The sequence below is a fragment of the Phyllopteryx taeniolatus genome, chromosome 21, assembly GCF_024500385.1.
Source record: "Phyllopteryx taeniolatus isolate TA_2022b chromosome 21, UOR_Ptae_1.2, whole genome shotgun sequence".
Classification (NCBI taxonomy): Eukaryota; Metazoa; Chordata; class Actinopteri; order Syngnathiformes; family Syngnathidae; genus Phyllopteryx; species Phyllopteryx taeniolatus.
Window position 1 is genome coordinate 16,565,706 of NC_084522.1, and position 20,241 is coordinate 16,585,946.

At 42.1% G+C, this 20,241-nt stretch overlaps 1 protein-coding gene across 1 annotated transcript; it reads left to right on the forward strand.

Annotated features, from left to right (window-relative positions):
- Nucleotides 1-2,967: 2,967 nt before the first annotated feature.
- ngly1 (N-glycanase 1) lies at nucleotides 2,968-20,158 on the forward strand. Its single transcript, XM_061760861.1, has 12 exons — nucleotides 2,968-3,156; nucleotides 3,675-3,789; nucleotides 3,924-4,118; nucleotides 6,745-6,907; nucleotides 8,643-8,862; nucleotides 8,937-9,058; nucleotides 12,438-12,583; nucleotides 14,885-14,995; nucleotides 15,087-15,272; nucleotides 15,705-15,890; nucleotides 19,462-19,639; nucleotides 19,720-20,158. The coding sequence occupies exons 1-12, from the start codon at nucleotides 3,056-3,058 to the stop codon at nucleotides 19,893-19,895; spliced, it is 1,899 nt and encodes a 632-aa protein (XP_061616845.1). The 5' UTR covers nucleotides 2,968-3,055; the 3' UTR covers nucleotides 19,896-20,158.
- The last annotated feature ends 83 nt before the right edge of the window (nucleotides 20,159-20,241 follow it).

Sequence of the window (20,241 nt, forward strand, 5' to 3'; positions counted from 1 at the left end):
GAGGGGAGCTGAGAAGATCATCGGAACCTCTCGTCCCTCCCTGCAGGACATTTACAGCCCTCGCCTCGCCCGTAGAGCCCTTCGCGTAGCGGGGGATGCCACCCATCCATCACACAGCCTCTTCAGTCTGCTGCCATCAGGGAGGAAACTGCGGAGTCTGCGGGCAAGAATCTGAACTTTCTGCCCACTCTGCCCCCTCTATCTCTTCTGTCCTCTGCCCACCTGAACTCTGACGCCCCACACCACCAACGTGCACACACACACACACACACACACACACCAGACTCAGGGTTGCACTAGCCACTTTAGCAGCAATGGCGTTTTGTCATCTAATTTATATGTCTTATTTGCCTTGGTTCTCTGACCTTTCACCTGATCTTTGATATTTGCACATTCAATTAACCCTTTTTATACTGTATATACCACAGTTTTCTTTTCTTTTTATGTTGTTATTAGTACACTCGCCTGACTTTGGTGCGGGCAGCGTGGGTTCAGTTCCCACTCAGTAGGTCCCGCGACCCTAACCCGGAAAATGGATGGATGGATGTTGTTATTATTTGCACTATTTGTAGCACCGCGGGCCCTTGAGTACCGTAATTTCAATCCTCTGTTTGTATTACGCATATTGAAGAATTGACAATAAAAGTACCTTGTACCTTGTAACATGTGCACTTTTATTTCATCAACAATTAATTGATTTGTTCATGCATTTAACATTTTAGAAGGAAAATGTGAAATTTGTTGCCACAGCTGGTAAAGTGAACTTGTTTTTAAAATATACTGTATCGTGTGGGGTATAATGTTAAATGTTTCGACTTTATGGTGGGAAGTCACAGCCTTTCATTAATATTTGTATCAATAGGAAGATTTCTTTTGAAATAATACTGCAAGTGATAATTGGTCCAATACATAATTCCATAAATCAATCGAATTATCGATATCAATCAAGTAAAGCTTTATTTGTAAGCGCTTCTCGTACAAAGAAATGCAACCCAAAGCGCATTACATGGATTAAAATATGAAATCAAAACAAACCCGCCCACTGCTCGTCCACAGGACACACACGCACACGGGTGAGGAAACGCTATATCTCAGGGAGCCGTCCACAGGCCACCAAGATGGAGCCCCCGGTGTAGCCATGAAGCAAGAGCCTGCACCTATGACGACTAGCAGGGATGTACCGGGCCCAAAATGTGTTTTGCGACGAAGCCCCGAATACTAACCACTGAGCGGTGACTCTGATTTTAGGTCTCATCGTTTTACTGTATACACTATTTGCATAATACAATTGCCCGCCCAGTACGGCAGCCTTATACACGGCATCTCCACCGGTTTGGTTATTGGTGCTTCCTGTCCCCTTCTCTTTCTTCTCTCCATACCATCACATCTTCCTCCTCGTTCTCCAAGACCAGCACCACCTCCTCACTGCCACCATGCGCTCACCCAGTCCCTCAATAACCCCTCTTCTAGTGACTTTCAGCCACGACGCTGATGCTGCTAATAATCATGATAACAATAATAAGCATAACAATAGTCATGTTCTTAATACACAAAGGCAATCCATGTAAGAAAATGCCATAAATCACGCATGGTCTTCATCGGTTGCACTACCGCCATGAAATCTTGCCGTATCTCGGGCAATCAAACACTGTCGGAGAGGCGCAACCAGAAAACATGCCACCGGATACACCCGTTACTATGGCGACGATAACAACAATGGATTGTATTGTGTCGGGGGGAAAAAAGAGGTCACCAGTGCTGGGTAGTGGGCTGTCCATTCAAGAAGAGCTTGAGGTACGGTCACAAACTTTTAATACAATACGACTCGCAGGCAGGCAACATAATGTTACGTAGCCTAGCAAGCTAGTGCTAGTATTAACGGCTGTACGTAAACAAGCCGGCATTCTATCAACTCCTGCTCTAAAGCTTCGGTAAACATTGGTTCGTGCGCGTGAATAAAAGCCGACAATAGCGACCAAGTATGTTGACAACGGCAAGCATGTGAGGCGACGCGCCGGTCACAATACACAATCCCATTGGTCGACGTCAAGGTACCCTGTCGGAAAGTTGTTGTTGATATCGCACTACACGGAAGATCTAAAAAATAATTCAACATGCTTGACTTTTCATTTTGGCGGCGTAAGGGCTATTGTAGGGCCAAATCGTTGGTCGTGGATTATGTCACTCCAAGAAGTTTTGTCGTTCCTGACAAAATATGATAGCTCATTGGGCCAGTATCGGGGCTAAAATCCTGTAGTCTGATCTAGGCACAAAGTGTAAATCACAAAGTCATGTCACAGAGACTTGATCATTTTCTGATGGTGAGCAACAACAAGAAACAATGTTGCTTGCAATACATAAGGACTAAAGCACTGAAAGGATCAGGTCAGCTTTGGTTCACGTCTGGAATGTGGGTAGGGGGGCAGCGACACTTGGCCAGGTTGACCTGGAACGGACAGGCCGTTCTGCTACGGACCCCAAAGAGGCACGACAACGGCCCACCGCAACTCACAGTGCAGCAGTGCAAGGCAACCCCTGAGGAAACGCTGGAAACTAAATATTACTCAAAGAATGTGCCCTGCGATTGGCTGGCGACCAGTGCAGGGTGTAGCCGCCTCTCGCCCGAAGATAGCTGGGATAGGCTCCAGCGCCCTGCGACCCTAACCAGGATGGAAAAGTCCATCATTTTGAATTGGCTTTTTGGGATGGGGAAAACGAGTTTCGGTTGCCAAAGGATATTTTAAATAAAAGCAAAATATCTATTGATGAATAAAGATCCTGAGTACATCTTTTTTTTTTCATTCAGAAAAGGTAATCTCAATACATCATAAATTACAATGGACTTCGTGGGAATTCTTTGTACTGTATGTAGGCCAAAAGTTTCGAGGGGATCTGAGCTCGCAAATGGAAAAAAAAAGAGAAAAAAGAAAAGAAAACAATGTATTTTGTCCGAGTGGGCTTGCCGTATTGCGACGTCATCATCAAACGCGGAGGCCACCGAAGGACCGAATCCAATTGCAACGACAACGAAAACACAAAGCCAAACCAGCTATAAATGGCTTTGACACCAGCGGTGACAGTATTATGCGAGAATTCAAACGAAGTCTTCTTTGACGTGTGCAAGTTGTTACTTTCATACGCCGACAACATTTTAAGGTACGGCCGTGAATCATGGTTTACTGTTGGGATGTAACATGTCCCAATTCGATTAGCAAGAGTACGTACGCCTTATTTAAGCCTGGGTTTCAACTGCATGGTTCAAGTGATATAATTCCGGTTTTTTTTTAATTTAAATTTTAATTTTTTTTGCTGTCAAGTGGCACAATCGGCACCATATGCGTCATGGCGGTGTAAACAGAAACAAGCGTCCTCAGCTCGGAATCAGGCCTCTGCTGCCAAATGTGGATAGGGTGCAATAAAAACCGTCCTAATCCTGCGTCTGCTAAACAAAACTACCCCATTTAAAAAAAATAAAAAAATAAGAATAATAACACAAGCGAAAACATACCCAAATTTAACTCGGTTGGCAAGAGTCAGCCCAGGTTAGCTAAACAATCTTTAATCTTTATGGACAATTTAATACTCAAATATGTTTATGCTCATTGGAAGGGGTAGAATCAGAACTTGTGCCCAAAAGTGTGTATAAAAGTATCAAATCTAATCTTTCTCACCAGGGATCCAAATGTGGGAAAATACAGATCAATCCGTGTAGGCAATCCTACTTTTTCGAGCAAGCTGTTGCCAATCAACGGTGCTGTGGAATGCCTCTTCGAGATGGGCTTTGAAGAGGTAAAGCCCATAGCGTTTAATTCAATGCCACCATTAAATATTTGAAACGTTAAGTTGATTTGATTTGATTTTTTTTTTTTTTTTTAAATCATCGATTCTGTTAGAATGACTTTTCAGATATTTTCCAATTCTAGGCTGACACACACTTGGTGTTTCCAAAGTCTGCATCATTGGACCAACTGAAGGTAATCAGGGAGTCCATAGCTGCTCAAAGAGACCAAAGATTGAACGGAGGGCAGCAAATTCACCTTTTGGCTGAGGCTCTTGCAGAAAGTCCAGCTTCATCAAGCCAAGCAGTCTCATCGCTTCCTGTACAACCTTCATCACTGGTAATATGTTAACACCTTCTGAAAGTGACAAGAATTGAAATAAATCAAATGGAAATACACTATTATATACTAAACTACAGCTGGGTGAGCGAGGAGATGGTAGGATAGGAAAATGGCCTCCCAGCAATTTGAGTAAAAGTTGTCCACTAAAGCCCCAACGGGTTCGGGGATTGCCGCCACGACAGGCACTAAACTACCTTACGGCCACAGCTCCGGTCGGCCGCCTCGGCAATAGAGGCGCGGAACAAAATTCAGTCACCTGGCCCTTTGTAAACAACAAAAATAATTACCCTCCTTGTTAAATCATGAATTCATTAAATGAATAAAACTGAAAAGTTTATCGTAAATTTCACTGATCACACCTACGCCGAATTACCTCCGGACATGTTCAATCAAGAAATCATCGAAACACAATCTGTCCTGACAAAATCAAGTCACGCAAAAGATCTTAAAAAGCTGCAACAAAATGAAACTAACCAAAGAAATTCCAGAAAAGTTCAGAAATAAAGTAATTGACATCTATCAGTCTGGAAAGGGTTACAAAAGCCATTTCTAGAGTTTTATGATTCTATCAAATCATAAGAAGAGCTGTTATCCTCACTTGGAGAAAACATGGAACAGTGGTGAACCTTACCCTAAGAGAGCAGAAAAGACTCATCCAGGGGGGCCACAAAAGAACTTTTGAAGTTCTGCCGGCCTCAATAGCCTTAAATTAGGTCAATGTTCATGACGCAACAAAAAGGAAGAGAGAGGGCAAAAATGGCATCCATGGCAGAGTTCCAAAATGAAAACCACTGCTGACCAAAAAGAACATAAAGGCTTGTCTTACTTTTGCAAAAAAAAAAAAACATTATTCCCAAGACTTTTGGGAGAGTATTATATGGACTGATGAGATGAAAGTGGAGTTTTTTGGAAGGCGTAAATGGCACACAGTATTTCAGAAAAAGAAATATACGCACACTCACACACACACACAAAATACAATTATTGGTACCCCTCTGTTAAAACCCACAGCGGTCACAGAGTAACCTGAATCTGACAAAAGTAATCATATATTTTATGAAAATTAGCCAATGAAAATAAGACATAGCTTTTGAATTGTGGTTCCACAGAACAAACAAACTCATGAAACAGGCCTGGACAGAAATGATGGTAAAATTAATATTTTGTTGCGTAACGTTTTGAGCGAATCACTGCAATCAAACAGTTTTTGTAACAATGAGACTTCTCCACCCCTCAGCAGCATTTTGGCCCACTCTGAAGCGTACTGGAGAAAACTTTGAAGGGTGCTTTCTGTTTCAGCTCCTTCCACTGATGTTCAATTGGATTCAGATCAGGGCTCAGAGAAGGCATTTCAGAATAGTCAACATGTCTCTTAGCCGTTATTGGTGTTTTTAGGTGTATGTTTTGGGTATTTATCCTGTTGCCAGACCCATGACCTGTGACTGAGACCAAACTTTTTTGACACTGGGCAGCACATTTCTCACTAGAATAGCTTGATAGTCTTGAGATTTTATTGTACCCTGCTCAGATTCAAGACGATTTGTGTCAGATGTAGCAAAGCAGCCCCTGAACATAACAGTTTCCCCCATGTTTCAAAGTAGGGACAGTGTTCTCTTTCTTGGTGTGTATGTAAAAACCTGAAACAAAAAGGGGGTTCTTGAGAGAACAACAATGCGGAAGCCGTAGCTGTATGAGAAAAACAAAAAACAAAACATTGCTGCATGTTTGAGGTTTGCTAAAGAGCACTTTGATGTTGCACAGCACTACTGGCAAAATGTTCTGTGAACAGATGAAACCAAAGTTGAATTGTTGAGGAGGAACCCACAATGTCGTGTGGAGGAAAAATTGTACAGCACACCAACATCAAAACCTTATCCCAACTTTGAAGCACAGTGGCGGGAGCATCATAGTATGCACATGCTTTACTGCCTCGGGGCCTGTACAGCTTGCGATCGTCAATGGAAACATACGTTCACAGGTTTATCAAGATACTTTTCAGAAGAACTTGAGGCCATCTGTCCACCAGATGTAGCTCAAAAGATGACAGGTGTTGCAACAGGACAATATCAAAAACACCAAAACAAATCAACAAGAGAATGGCTTCAGAAGAAGAAAATACATGTTCTTGGAGTGGCCCAGTCCTGCCATCAACCCTACTTAGATGCTGTGGCATTACCTCAAGAGAGCTATTCACACCAGACATCTCAGGAATCTTGCTGAGCATTTTGTTCAGAGGAATGGTCCAAAATTCATCCGCGCGATTGTTGTGCGCGTGTCATCTGCAACTTCAAGAAACTTTTGGTTGAAGGTTATTGCTGCCAAAGGAGAGTCAACCAGTTATTAAATCCACGGGTTCACTTAGTTTTTCCTTCCTGTCCTGTGAACGATTGATTACATGTTTATACCCTATACATATATGAAAACATATACCGGCAATTGTTTGTGTGGTATTAATTTAAGCAGACTTTATTCTTGTGATTTTGACAGATCAGACTATATTTTATAAACCAATTTATGCAGAAAATTAAGAAATTCCAAAGGGTCCACATACAGTACTTGAAATATAATGCGTAATGTTCCCTCTCCCTTATTGGAGCAATCGTGTTATGATTTGTCTTGGCAGGTGAGCAGCATGAACTTCTTTGTGACTCTTCAGTCTAACTTCAAACATGTGCTGCTATACGAGAAGCCTGAGCTACAGCAGAAAGCCAGAAGCTACATTCCTTACAAGCAACTGTCCTCTGCCGCTGAGAAGAAGATGAAGTTCGCTAAAGAGGCTGAGACAGGTACAAGTCACAATCAAAACTAAATATTTATGCATGTCAAGATACAGTGTGTACGGAAAGTATTCAGACACCCTTAAACCTTTCGCTCTGGAATATTCCAGCTATTTGCTAAAATCATTTAAGTTCTTTTTTCCCCTCATTAATGTCCACACAGCACCCCATATTGACAGAACAAAACGGAATTGTTGACATTTTTGCAGATTTGTTAAAAAAGAAAAACTGAAATATCACAGAGCCATAAGTATTCAGACCCTTTGCTCGGTATTTAGTAGAAGCACCCTTTTGAGCTAATACAGCAATGATGCAACAGGTTTTTCACACCTAGATTTTGGGGATCATCTGCCATTCCTCCTTGAAGATCCTCTCCAATTCTGTCAGGTTGGATGGTGAACGTTGGTGGACAGCCATTTTTAGGTCTCTGCAGAGATGCTCAATTGGGTTTAAGTCAGGGCTATGGCTGGGCCATTCAAGAACAGTCACAGAGTTGTTCTTAAGCCACACCTATGTTATTTTAGCTGTGTGCTTAGGGTCATTGTCTTGTTGGAAGGTGAACCTTCGGCCCAGTCTGAGGTCCTGAGCACTCTGGAAAAGGTTTTTGTCCAGGATATCCCTGTACTTGGCCGCATTCATCTTTCCTTCGATTTCAACCAGTCTCCCTGTCCCTGCAGCTGAAAAACACCCCCGCAGCATGATGCTGCCACCACCATGCTTCACTGTTGGGACTGTATTGGACGGGTAATGAGCAGTGCATGGTTTTCTCTCCAAATACCGCTTAGAATTAAGGCCAAAAAGTTCCATCTTGGTCTCTTTCGACCAGAGAATCTTATTTCTCACCATCTTGGAGTCCTTCAGGTGTTTTTTAGCAAACTCTCTGCGGGCTTTCATGTGTCTTGCACTGAGGAGAGGCTTCCGTCGGGCCACCAGTCGGGCCATAAAGCCCCGACTGGTGGAGGGCTGCAGTGATGATGGTTGACTTTCGAGAACTTTCTCCCATCTCCCGACTGCATCTCTGGAGCTTGGCCACAGTGATCTTTGGGTTCTTCTTTACCTCTCTCACCAAGGCTCTTCTCCGGAAATTGCTAAGTTTGGCCGGACAGCCAGCTCGAGGAAGGGTTCTGGTTGCCCCAAATGTCTTCCATTTAAGGATTATGGGGGCCAGTGTGCTCTTTGGAACCTTAAGTGCAGCAGAATTTTTTTTAACCTTCGCCAGATCTGGGCCACAATTCTGTCTCTGAGCTCTTCAGGCAGTTCCCTTGACCTCATGATTCTCATTTGCTCTGACATGCACTGTGAGCTGTAAGGTCACAGGTGTGTGGCTTTCCTCATCAAGTCCAATCCGTATAATCAAACACAGCTGGACTCCAATGAAGGTGTAGAACCATTTCAAGGATGGTCAGAAGAAAAGGGCAGCACCTGAGTTAAATATATGAGTGTCACAGCAAAGGGTCTGAATAATTATGACTGTGTGATATTTAAATGTTTCTTTTTTAATAAATCTGCAAACATTTCAACAATTCCGTTTGTTCCCTGTCAATAAGGGGTGCTGTGTGTACATTAATGAGGAAATATATATATTTTTAAATTACTTTAGCAAATGGCTGCATTATAACAGTGTTATGAAGAGAGAGTGAGAGAAATGTCAGGGTGTCTGAATACTTTCCGTACCCACTGTACATATCGCATAAATCTTTCTGGAATAATAGAAATTAATGGCCACGTTATGGCATTTTTGTAGAATGTAAACTAGGAAAAGAGGACTTCCTGGTGCTGGAGTTGCTCAGGTGGTTCAAATATGACTTCTTCTCCTGGGTCGACTGTTTACCCTGCAGCCGCTGTGGAGGCCCGACCCAGAACACTGGCTCACTCAGTCCTACCATTGATGAGCTACACTGGGGAGCCCAGCGAGTAGAGAAGCACTACTGTCAAAGTTGCCAGTCTTGCACCAGATTCCCTCGGTTTGTTCGGCTTCTTACTATGTATTATCCGTTTGATGACGTTTAACTTGAATTTCCTCTGTGTATAACGCAAGGTACAACAATCCCGAGAAGCTTCTCGACACCAGGAGAGGGCGCTGTGGGGAGTGGGCCAACTGTTTTACCCTGTGTTGCAGAGCTCTCAGCCTCGAAGCCAGGTACATCTGGGACAGCACAGGTATGGTCATTCGACACATTTCGATTTATTTCAACAAAACATGAAAAGTTTTTTGCCCCAAAATTGTGTCCCTGCTTGGTGATTAATACATTTTACTCTTGACATTCTGCAGGCTAATAAGACTCTTTTGACCCCACACACCCTGAAAAGATTGTGACTGAAAATCTTCCTCCTAAGATTTTGATTATTATTATATATTTTTAAAATGATTATTAAACAATCTGAATTGAACATATACATAGATCATTTTACCCTTGAAACTGTGTGAGTCCCAGGATGCACATGTCTGGAAACAATGAGTCCCAGCAACTTAGCATCACGGAGTACAGATACAGGTCCGGTTCTATTGCAGATGTTTAGTTGTTCAATTTCTACAATATTTTGCGGTATACATTGCTCTTGCTCTCTCTCAATATATTTTGTTGGAGCCCGCCACGATAGCAAATGTTTTTTAGGACGATATATTTTCCCAAAAGCTATCGCGATAGTATCGTTGTTGTTTTTTTTAATGCCACAGATATAACGACATTGTAGAGCGTAAGAATTCAAGTGCATTGTCCGCCACGGACGGACACTTAACTTTCAATTCTAACGAACATTGAACATTGGCATTCTAATGTAGAACAATAAATAAAATATCTTCAATAAATAAAGAAATATAAATAAATCAGACTCAAGCTCAAATATTAAACATTTGGCACAAAGGTATAAAGCATACGCTAGCTTAAAACATACGGTAGCATGCATGCACGCTAAAACAATGGTTTTAAAAAGGCAGTGGGAGCAAAACTGAGTTCGGCTGTAATTTATTAAAGTATTTTTTGATCATTCCTCATCCACAAATCCATCAAAGTCCTCATGTTCTGTATCCGAAATGGATTCATTGATCTTGAATTCTCTCACGGCTGCTCGATTCCCATGTTCCTCCGCGTAACTGACAGCTTGCAGTTTAAACTGTGCTTCGTAAGCGTGTGTCTTCATAGGTGCCATTTTCGGGGGTCCTTAGCCAAACCGATGTTGTTTTGCACAATGCACACCCGGCGCGATATACCTACTGGGGGCGTGGCTTTAGCGTCCTCCTTCACGCACCCTTCCGCCTTTTACGTCCGCATGCTGTCCTCAGCCACGTCCGCTTTTCCTCTATAGAAGCAGCGTGTCGACAGGAAATGCTCCCAGTCTGTCAAGCGGTCAAAAAAAAAAAAAAAAAAAAAAGGCAAGAGGAGCGCTCATCACACAACAACATTTATAGATGTTGGAACTTGGTGCACACCGTCCATTATGGAGAAAATCTGGAGACTTATTCTAAAGCTGATTTGAGAACGTTTTCAACGTTGGCAGTGCATATCAGAGGATAAACCAAGCAACAAAGTCTAAGGAATTGTCTGCAGACCTCAAGGGACTGGATTATGTCAAGGCACAAACCTGGGGAAGGATACAAAACATTTCAGCAGCATTGACGGACTGACTGTAAGCAGTTGAACCTCCTTCCACTCACCAACGCTCCTCACTGACCAGGCTGACTTAGTGAAAGTGCTCCTGCGCCGAGGAATGAGACAGTCACCTCTGACACGAGCCTCGAGTGACACGCTCAGAGCTGTTTCTTTGGCTGATGAACTCAGCCAGAGGAGCTGGAGCCAAATCATGCAGTACTTTAGAAATCTAATTGAAATCTGCAAATATGTGAAGACTGTACTTTTTTTTATATTGCACAGTGATGATAGTGCCTTGTTTTTTTTTTTTATCCATCACTTTAATTACTTGTTTGTACAAAACCTCCAATGGTTTTTTTTTGCATTCTGACCAGCCTGGGACCAACTGGTTATGCAATAGTTAAAGTGACTAAGAATCACTGAATGCGAGTACATTTTTGCGGCTTCAGTTGACATTTCATTTCGAATTGCACGAAAATTTGCGAGGTTTAATTTGATGTTTTTACACAATTAGTCAATATGGGCTTTAAAGGAAAGCTGTGAATCTATTATTAACCCAAGATATTTGTATTGGCTGACAATTTGCATTTTTTTCTCCGTTAACAAGTATGTCGGGGTCAGGTGATACAGTATTTTTTTTGTTTTAGTGAAATACATGCCTACAGTTTTAGAAACGTTTAGCTGTAGACAGCACTCCTGCAACCAAGTTGTGACACAGGACATCGTATGAGTGAGTTTAGCAGCAACAGTATCTTTGGAGCGACCATGAACAAAGAAAACTGTGTCGTCTGCATACATTACGCACTCTGCTTCAGAACAAGCAGTGGGCAAATCGTTGATATAAAGAATAAAGACTAAAGAAAAGGGGGCCTAATATGGATCCCTGAGGGACTCCAGAGGTTAGCCTAAGAGACTCAGATCTGCAGTTGTTAACTGATACAGATTGTGTTCGGTCATGCAGATATGATTCAATCCAGCTCACAGCTTTGCGAGAGAAGTTCAATTTTGAGAGCTTGGTAAGAAGAACAGAGTGATTTACTGTATCCAAAGCCTTCCTGAGGTCCAAGAACACCGCCCCTACAACTCCGCCCTTGTCGAGAGAAGATTTTATTTTCTCAATGAAGAGGCACGTAGCCATTTCAGTGGAATGCTTGGATCTGAAACCAAACTGCATGGCGTGGAGAGAGGGGGAGCTGCTGATTAAATAATGGACATCCCAGTTTTCTTCTTGGAGAGACTCTTGGAAATGTAGTTGTTCATGTTTTGGTATCCTATAGGATTCAGTGGTGGCCAAGGGTTTGAAGCGCTTTTTCTTTAATTTTCTTGTGACCATTATAAGGGTATAAGCTTTTCATAAAAATCTGCATTTGATGAGGGAGGCCTACAAATAACTACAAGAGTAAAAGACATTTGCTGTGACAAAGAAACAGTCAGTCCAAGAAATTCTAATCCATTCTCATTGAGTCCCATATTAATTTCGAGTTAGTAACGGTTTGGAACACCCTGCATTTCCGGTGCTTTAGTATTGCGGGGTTTGGCAGCCCCCCGGGAAGCCCCATAGACTAGTAGCATACGAAACACACATGGTTTTTTGTTCTTGCTGACTCTTGTGATAAACCCTGTGAAAAAAATGTCTTTGTCTGGCCAGATTATTTTGTAGAAATCTGATGAGTATTCAACAATTATGAGTATAAGAGTAGTGAAATGAATGGGCGAATCAGAGCTGTCCTATTATTTATTGATGAATCAATTAAAAGCAGTGGCCTTTTTCGTCGTTGGAGCCCCTGCGCCCAAAATGTCTGCACGTCCCTGTGTATCAACATCGTCAGCCCGTCAAGCATTCCTCCAATCATGTGACAAGAGATCCTCTCTCAACGCATTCCCGGTCTTATCACTCTCAAGTATAAATCTGTGCATTGAGGCTAAGGGTAGTCTGTCTCTTTTTCCAGATCATGTATGGACAGAGATTTACTCTGTCTCTCAGCGCCGGTGGCTGCACTGTGACTCATGTGAGAACATCTGTGATCAACCTTTCCTCTATGAGGTTGGCTGGGGGAAGAAACTCTCCTACGTTCTGGCTTTCTCCCAGGATGAGGTATATTGCGCTGTTGGAAAGTCAAAAAGTGATTGAGCCCAATTTAATTTACCCGACTGATGTTTTTCCATGAAGTGTCACGGTTTGTGCTTGAAATATTTGGTTGGAAGGTTTATTTCAAAGAAAAGAAGGTTTTGTTTAAGCCCGTCCTCTTCCTGTCAAACATTTTGGAATTGTTGGTTGCCTGTCAGAAGCAGAGAGCTGTGATTGAGTTTCTTGCTTTTGGGGGGGGAATAAATAAATGAATAAAGGCTAAAGCACACTCCAAGAGTGAGCGTCCTCGATCATCGGCGGGGAACAAGAGCCTGCTTGGAGTGACCTCCGTGACAAGCAAAGGAGCAGCAGACGATCAGTTCAGTGGTTCTTAACCTGGGTTTGATCGAAACCGCAGGGGTTCAACAGAGGACTCGACGCACACCGTGTGTGCGTGCGTGCGTGCACGCACGTATCCGTAGAAGCCTTTTTAGAGTTCATGCGTTCGTGTTCATGCCATTCAAAACGCAACGCTGCGTCAAGGTGGGACGTTTACCATTGCGGCGCTGCGCCTTGAGTTGAGTTTTTTTTTTTTTGTAAACACTCCTTTAAAAACATTTCAACGGTACAGTTGAGGTGAGTTGCATTGCTGTGGCGTCACACAGCGTATCCGATAATAAAAAAGAGCCCAACAAAATGTACTCTTACCTATAAAACCTTTTTGAGCATTGTTGAAATAACAAAGAAAAGGAACAGATTTTGTTGTGAACGAAGTTCATTCCTCTGACGAGAGTGGCACTTACCAAGGGGAGTGGCAACAGGAAAATTCACATTCACGTACAGTAAATTCTCATTGAATTATTATAATTTTTTTTTTTGTGACATTCAAATTTTGTTGGTTTTGTTCTTTTAACACAATGATTTTTGTGTGCAACTGATGCGTGGTTCATTTTGCGCATGACCTAGATGACTGAGAATCTACACAGACAATACAATACGGAAAGTATTCAGTGGCCTCCATAATCCTGAAATGGAAGACGTTTGTGACGATCAGAACCCTTCCTAGAGCTGGCCGTTTGGCCTAACTGAGCAACTGGGGGAGAAGAGCCTTGGTGAGAGAGGTAAAGAAGAAGCCGAAGATCACTGTGGCTGAGCTCCAGAGATGCAGTCGGGAGATGGGAGAAAGTTCTCGAAAGTCAACCACCATCACTGCAGCCCTCCTCCAGTCGGGGCTTTATGGCAGAGTGGCCCGACGGAAGCCTCTCCTCAGTGCAAGACACGTGAAGCCCGCTTGGAGTTTGCTAAAAAAAAACACCTGAAGGATTCCAAGATGGTGAGCAATAAGATTCTCTGGTCTTCTGAGACCAAGATAGAACTTTTTGGCCTTAATTCTAAGCGGTATCTGTGGAGAAAACCAGACACTGCTCAATACAGTCCCAACAGTGAAGCATGGTGGTGGCAGCATCATGCTGTGGGGGTGTTTTTCAGCTGCAGGGACAGGACGACTGGTTTCAATCGAAGGAAAAGATTAATTCGGCCAAGTACAGGGATATCCTGGACGAAAACCTTCTCCAGAGTGCTCAGAACCTCAGACTGGGCCGAAGGTTCACCTTCCAACAAGACAGTGAACCTAAGCACACAGCTAAAATAACGAAGGAGTGGCTTCAGAACAACTCCGTGACTCTTCTTGAACTGCCCAGCCAGAGCCCTGACCTAAACCCTATTGAGCTTCACCATCCAACCTGACAGAACTGCAGAGGTTCTGCAAGGAGGAATGGCAGAGGTGTGAAAAGGTTGTTGCATCATTCCCCAAAAGACTCATGGCTGTATCAGCTGAAAAGGGTCTGAATACTTATTTCAGTTTTTCTTTTTTCATAAATCTGCAAAACTTTAAACAATAAAAAAAAATCTGTCAATATGGGGTGCTGTGTGTACATTAATGAGGAAAAAAAAAAAGAACTTAAATGATTTTAGCAAATGCAATATAACGAAGAGTGAAAAATTTAAGGGGGTCTGAATACTATCCGTACCCACTGTATAAAACTGTTTTGAATTTAAAATAAACGCCCTTATATTTTTCAAATTCAGAAGGGTTCCGTGAACTCCAGATGAAACTGACCGGGTTCTGTACCTCGGACAAGGTTAAGAACCACTGCTGTAGTTGTTTGTCTGAATGTGCCCTGCAGTTTACTACCAACTCGTCCAGGGTGTAGAAGTCAGAAGTCAGTTTGGCACAGGCTCCATTACCCACTGCTGCAATGAGGATAAGTGGAATAGAACATAAGCGGCACAGAAATACTCCAAAAACTCTTTGGGTGTGTGTTGCAGGTTGTTGATGTGACATGGAGGTATTCCTGCAAACATCCAGAGGTTTTGTCAAGAAGGACTAGCGTTCAGGAGACCTGGTTGCTGCACACCATTATTAGACTCAATGCCTTGGTAGGTGTTTCCCTTTTCAACTATTCCTACGAGACCTAGTACTGCATTGATAGTAATGTAAAACTCCTTGAATCTGAATTCCATACCGCAGAGACAACAATCCCTGAGCGTCGACAGGAAACTAGAACTGTCAGAAAGGCTGCTTGTTGAACTTGTAGAGTTCATTTCCCCCAGGGTCCCAAAACAAGGCGAGCTGGGAGGACGCATCTCTGGCTCTCTGGGTTGGAGGACGGCAAGAGGAGAGATGGGAGATGCCAATTCAGGGACTGCTAAGCAGGTACTGTATAATAAAGCCTTATGTTAAAAAAACATTTTCATTACTCCAAGGGATTTTAGCAGTTAAATAGGAGATAATGTTCCATTCCCTTATTAGTGCCCATAGGTGGCATTAATATGCATTGCAATTTCGTTGACAACTGCCAAAAACTGAGGCTAAAGAAATCATCGTCGCAGTCCTCCAGGGATCAGAAGTGGCAATAATAAATATTTGGAAATGGTGGATTTTTCCATCCATCAATATTGTGTCAGAGGCTGGGCACACCCTGGAATGGTTGCCAGTCAGTGACAGAGCACATACAACCATTCACACTATAGGCAAGTTAAAGTTTCCGATTAACCTGAACATGCATGTTTTTGGAATGTGTGAGAAAGCCCACATATCCATCGTGACCACGTAGAGAGAATTTGGTATTTGTCTTCGTGTCCTCAGGTTGCAGGCTATGTGTTCACGCCCACTGATAAAGAGAGGAGAGACAAGCTAATTCATGTGTTATACAACACTACAAAAGACCAATACTGTCGAGTCTCCAATGACTTTGAAGTCATCCACTGCTGGGATCGATGTGTGTGGACTAAGAAGTCGGTCTTTAGGAAGGTGGAAAATGACTGGGATATGGTAAGTTTACTGCGTCGGGATCACTAAAGTTGTTTTTTTCCCATGAGGTAATTATTTTCCTGTGTTCTATTAAGAGTTACAAATTATTCTATATTCATGAAATTGTAATCTATCATAAATCTTTTTTCATGTTATTGCAGTATGGTAACAAAAGCACATTTAGCAGGCACAAACCTTTATTATCCATCCATTCATGCTTTTTCCATGCAGCTTGTTGTTATTAGGGACATGGGTGGGCTGGAGCCAATCGCATCTGACTTTGTGCGAGAGGCTGGGTAGACCCTGGACTGGTCGCCAGCAATTGCAGACCTATGACAATTAGTCTATAATACTGTACATGGCTTTGTCAAAAGGTTTTTACACTAAGTACCACCAGCATGACCAACCTTGAAATGCAGTAGGCTTAAGTGTTTTTTTTTAAAATGAGGCAGAGGCATTAGTCTGAAAATAATTGTTAGCCACTGTAAGGTTATGCACCTGCCTGACTGAGATACGAATTTAAGCGACATCCCATTCTTAATCGATAGGGTTTAATATGACATCGGTCAGTCCTCTTCAGTTATAACATCTTAAACTCTTCTGGGAAGGTTTTCCACAAGATTTAGGAGTGTGTTTATTTCTTGCGTTTATTTATGACCATGTTTCCAGAGGTGCATTTGTGAGTTTACACACTGTTGTTGGACGTGAAGGCCTGGCGTTCAGTCTCCGCTCTAATTCATCCCAAATTGTTCTATAGGGTTGAGTTCAGGATTGTGCAGGCTAGTCAAGTTCATCCACAGCAAACTCTCTCATCCATGTCTTTATGAAGCTTGATTTGTGCACCGATGCACAGTCATGTTGGAACAGGAAGCGGCCATCTCCAAACTGTTCCCACAAAGTTGGATGTCCAAAATATTAGCCGGTGAGCTCCAGTGAAAGGAACTCTGAATGCTTCAGCATACCAAGAGATTTTGCTCAGTCAAACAATTTGGGGATTAGCCCTTCCTGTTCCAATATGTCTGTGTACCAGTGCACAAAGCAATGTCTATAAAGACATTGGATGAGAGAATTTGGTATTGATGAACTTCACTGGCCTGCCCTCAACGCGATAGAACACCTTTGTGTTGATTTCAAGTGGACAAGCGAGCCAGGCCTTCTCGTCCAACATCGGTGTGATCTCACAAATAGGATCCTGGAAGAATTTAGCAAAAATTCCATGGAACTCACTCCTAAACCTTGTTGAAAGCCTTCACACAGGAGTTGAAGCTGTTACAGCTGCAAAGGGTAGACCAACATCATATTAAAGATTATGGATTTAGAATGGGATATCACTTAAAATAAGGCAGCTGAGCAACTACCTTTGGCAATATAATGTATATATAAAAAGAAAAATCATGACAAATATTTCACTCTGTGTGGAGTGCATCGCTATAATATGAGTTTCACTTTTGAATTGTACTCCCTACCTAATTAAGCTTTTGACACTTTTAATTTATTGAGATGTACCTGTATTGCACTGGATTAAGAACACAAATGTTTAAGCCACAATAACGTTCTGTAAAGTGTAAACATTTAATTCTTAGTGTACCACTACAGGGATCCCGTACCACACTTTAATAAGAAAAGTTTTAGACTGGAAATGCGCTGTAGGCTTAGGCTAAATCTGTTTACAGTGGCGGGAAAAAGTATTGGCCCCCTTCTCAAATTCTTATATTTTTTGCATAATTTAAGATCATCATATAAATAAATATCACATACATGGAAATCGGGGGGGGGGGGGGGGGGGGGGGTCGCAGTCACTGTCGTCATAGGCTGTTTCGTATTCCTTGAACGCTGGCAGCTAGCGGCACTTTTACGATGTTACAATGATCTAAATGTCGCTCGCTACTTTTATTTATCAATTATTCCTTATTCATCAACTATTTCGTACACGAGACTTATTTAGTTCGAGTTCACCAGTCAAACGACAAGAGAAAGTCACGACCTCGCACAACATCTTCTATTGGGCCCGGCTGATCGTCGTGCCTAAATGGCCACCATATTGGGAAGGTCGGCGTTACCTCGAAGGCAACGGCGCGCTACTCTTGTTTACATTTAGACGAACAAAAACAACAGGTTTCATGTACTGTAGTATATGTCTGGCGCTGTCTGCCCAAATGTGGATATTTCAGCTCACTTATAACTTGAGAAAACACAGTGCAGTAAATTGCAAATGCTTTTCTTTCTTTGTGCTATTCACTGTGTACTTTTTACCCTTACTCAAGTATTTTTTGGGCGGACTGCTTTTTACTTTTATTTGAGTCACGTTATTGTCAAGTATCATAACTCTTTCTTGAGTACAATATTTGGCGACCCAACTCTGGAGCGGACATCCTCTATTGCTACTCTCAAGCAACATTTTTGTAAATATTATATATTATATACATTTTGAAAATATTGTACTTAATATTTTCCTGGAAGATGCATTTGGGATTAGCCTTTGAAATGAGTAATTGTGAAACACTGATTTTAGTCAATTCTTTTTTTAGAATGAGAGTGCTTAAAGAGGAGGATGCTATTCATGTGGCCCAGCTTGAAGCAGGCGTTTTTTCTGCGTGAAGAAAATGTGTTGATTTTGCCTGATTGTACTCTTCGGAGTCTTCCAGTTTGCTTAATCTATGTTAAAATGTCATTTTTAATCTATGTTAAAATGTCATTTTCTGCGAGGAGTTAAGTAATTGACATCTATCAGTCAGGGAAGTGTTACAAAAGCCGTTTCTACAGCTTTAGGATTCCAGCGAACCAAAGGGTGAGGATATGGACAACTCAATTCTGCTCTTTTAGCAGAAAGTCCTGAAGGAGAACGTTCAGCCATCAGTTTGTGACCTCAAGCGGAAGCGCAATTGGGTTCTGCAACAGGATTATGATTCAAAACACTTCTACACGGCTTAAAAAACCCAAAATGAAGGCTTTGGAGTGGCCTAGTCTAGGTCCAGACTTGAATCCAAATGAAATGCAGTGGCATGACCTGAAAAATACCATTCATGCTTGAAAAGCCTTCATTTTTGCTGAATTCAAACAATTCTGCAAGGAAGACTTGGCCAAAATATCTCCGCAGAGATGTGAAAGACTCATTGCCAGTTCTTGATTTCAGTTGTGGCTGCTGAGGATGGCCCAACCAGTTCTTAGGTCTAGGGGGCCATTACTTTTTCAGACAGGGCCAGCTTACTTTCGAATAGGTTTGTTTTTCTCCCGAATAAATGAAATCATTGAAAAACAGCATTTTAGGTTCACTTGGGTTATATTTGTGTGTTGACATTGGTTTGATTTGAAACAAAGTGGGGAAACTGCAAAAATCTTAAGAATTTGAGAAGGGGGCCAATACGTTTTCACGGCACTGTTATCTGGGAGCAATTCCAACTGTACGATAATGGCAGCATTGGTTTGAACACTTTGCATACTGCACATTTATGATTATTGTTAACCATGATCACTCACCTGGTTGCGCTACCATTAAATAATGACTTTTTTTTCAACAAACAACTGTAACTGTTTTCTAACATCTACATATTAATTAGCTTTTTCTCAGCATTTGCACTATTTCTTCCTGCAGGTATATATTGCTCGAACTGAAGGCGCCTCTATAGGACAAATCAGCTGGAAATTTGACTTTGCGCCCGCAAAATTAAGTGTAAAGTCCGTATCAATCAGGGCCAGTAGCCAAACTTTCAAGTCCGGGGATGTCAGCTGGATCTTACAATCGAGCTTAATGACAACTAAGTTTTCCGGAGGTATGTAAGATGGATTCTTTGTTATATATTCCACTTGTGTGACGTGACTTGCTGATTTTCTGTTATATTGCAACCTTCAGATGGGGGAATGCAGTCATTCCAGTGTCTCAACGGCTCCTCTGCGTTCACTGTCACTGCGCAGCTCAGTGGTGGGGAAGGGACCACGTCATGGCAGCACTCTCAGATTTTCAGACAGAGTCTGAAGGAGACAGGAGAATGTCCATTTGAAATTCTCATTCACCTCCAAAACACATGATTTATGATGTTACCTTATTCAGCGATTACTCTTCAGCGGTATGTCTGTCTCCGATTTATTTAGTTTTTGTCGTGGTTGGGTTCATCTTATGGAGACTGGCACAACTTTGTCACTGTCCATTGTCAAATTACCTAATTGCATTTAAGTGCCAGAGATTGTCGCATCATTATATATGACATGATAGCATGGACATTTAACCCAAGCTGTGGAAGTTACCGTTGCCATAATCTTACTATATTGTAATAAATGTTGATTGTATGAGATACCGGCAAATGTGTGTTTAATCTTCCCCTCGTCACGTGCATTTGTTTCATTTAACTCTACCGTTTCTGTTTTTTTTTTTTTT

Coding starts and splice junctions, on each gene's coding strand:
- ngly1 (XM_061760861.1), top strand. CDS start 3,056: ATGGCTTTGACACCAGCGGTGACAGTATTATGCGAGAATTCAAACGAA. Junction 3,790..3,923: donor TCGAGATGGGCTTTGAAGAG/GTAAAGCCCATA, acceptor TTCCAATTCTAG/GCTGACACACACTTGGTGTT. Junction 4,119..6,744: donor CTGTACAACCTTCATCACTG/GTAATATGTTAA, acceptor TTGTCTTGGCAG/GTGAGCAGCATGAACTTCTT.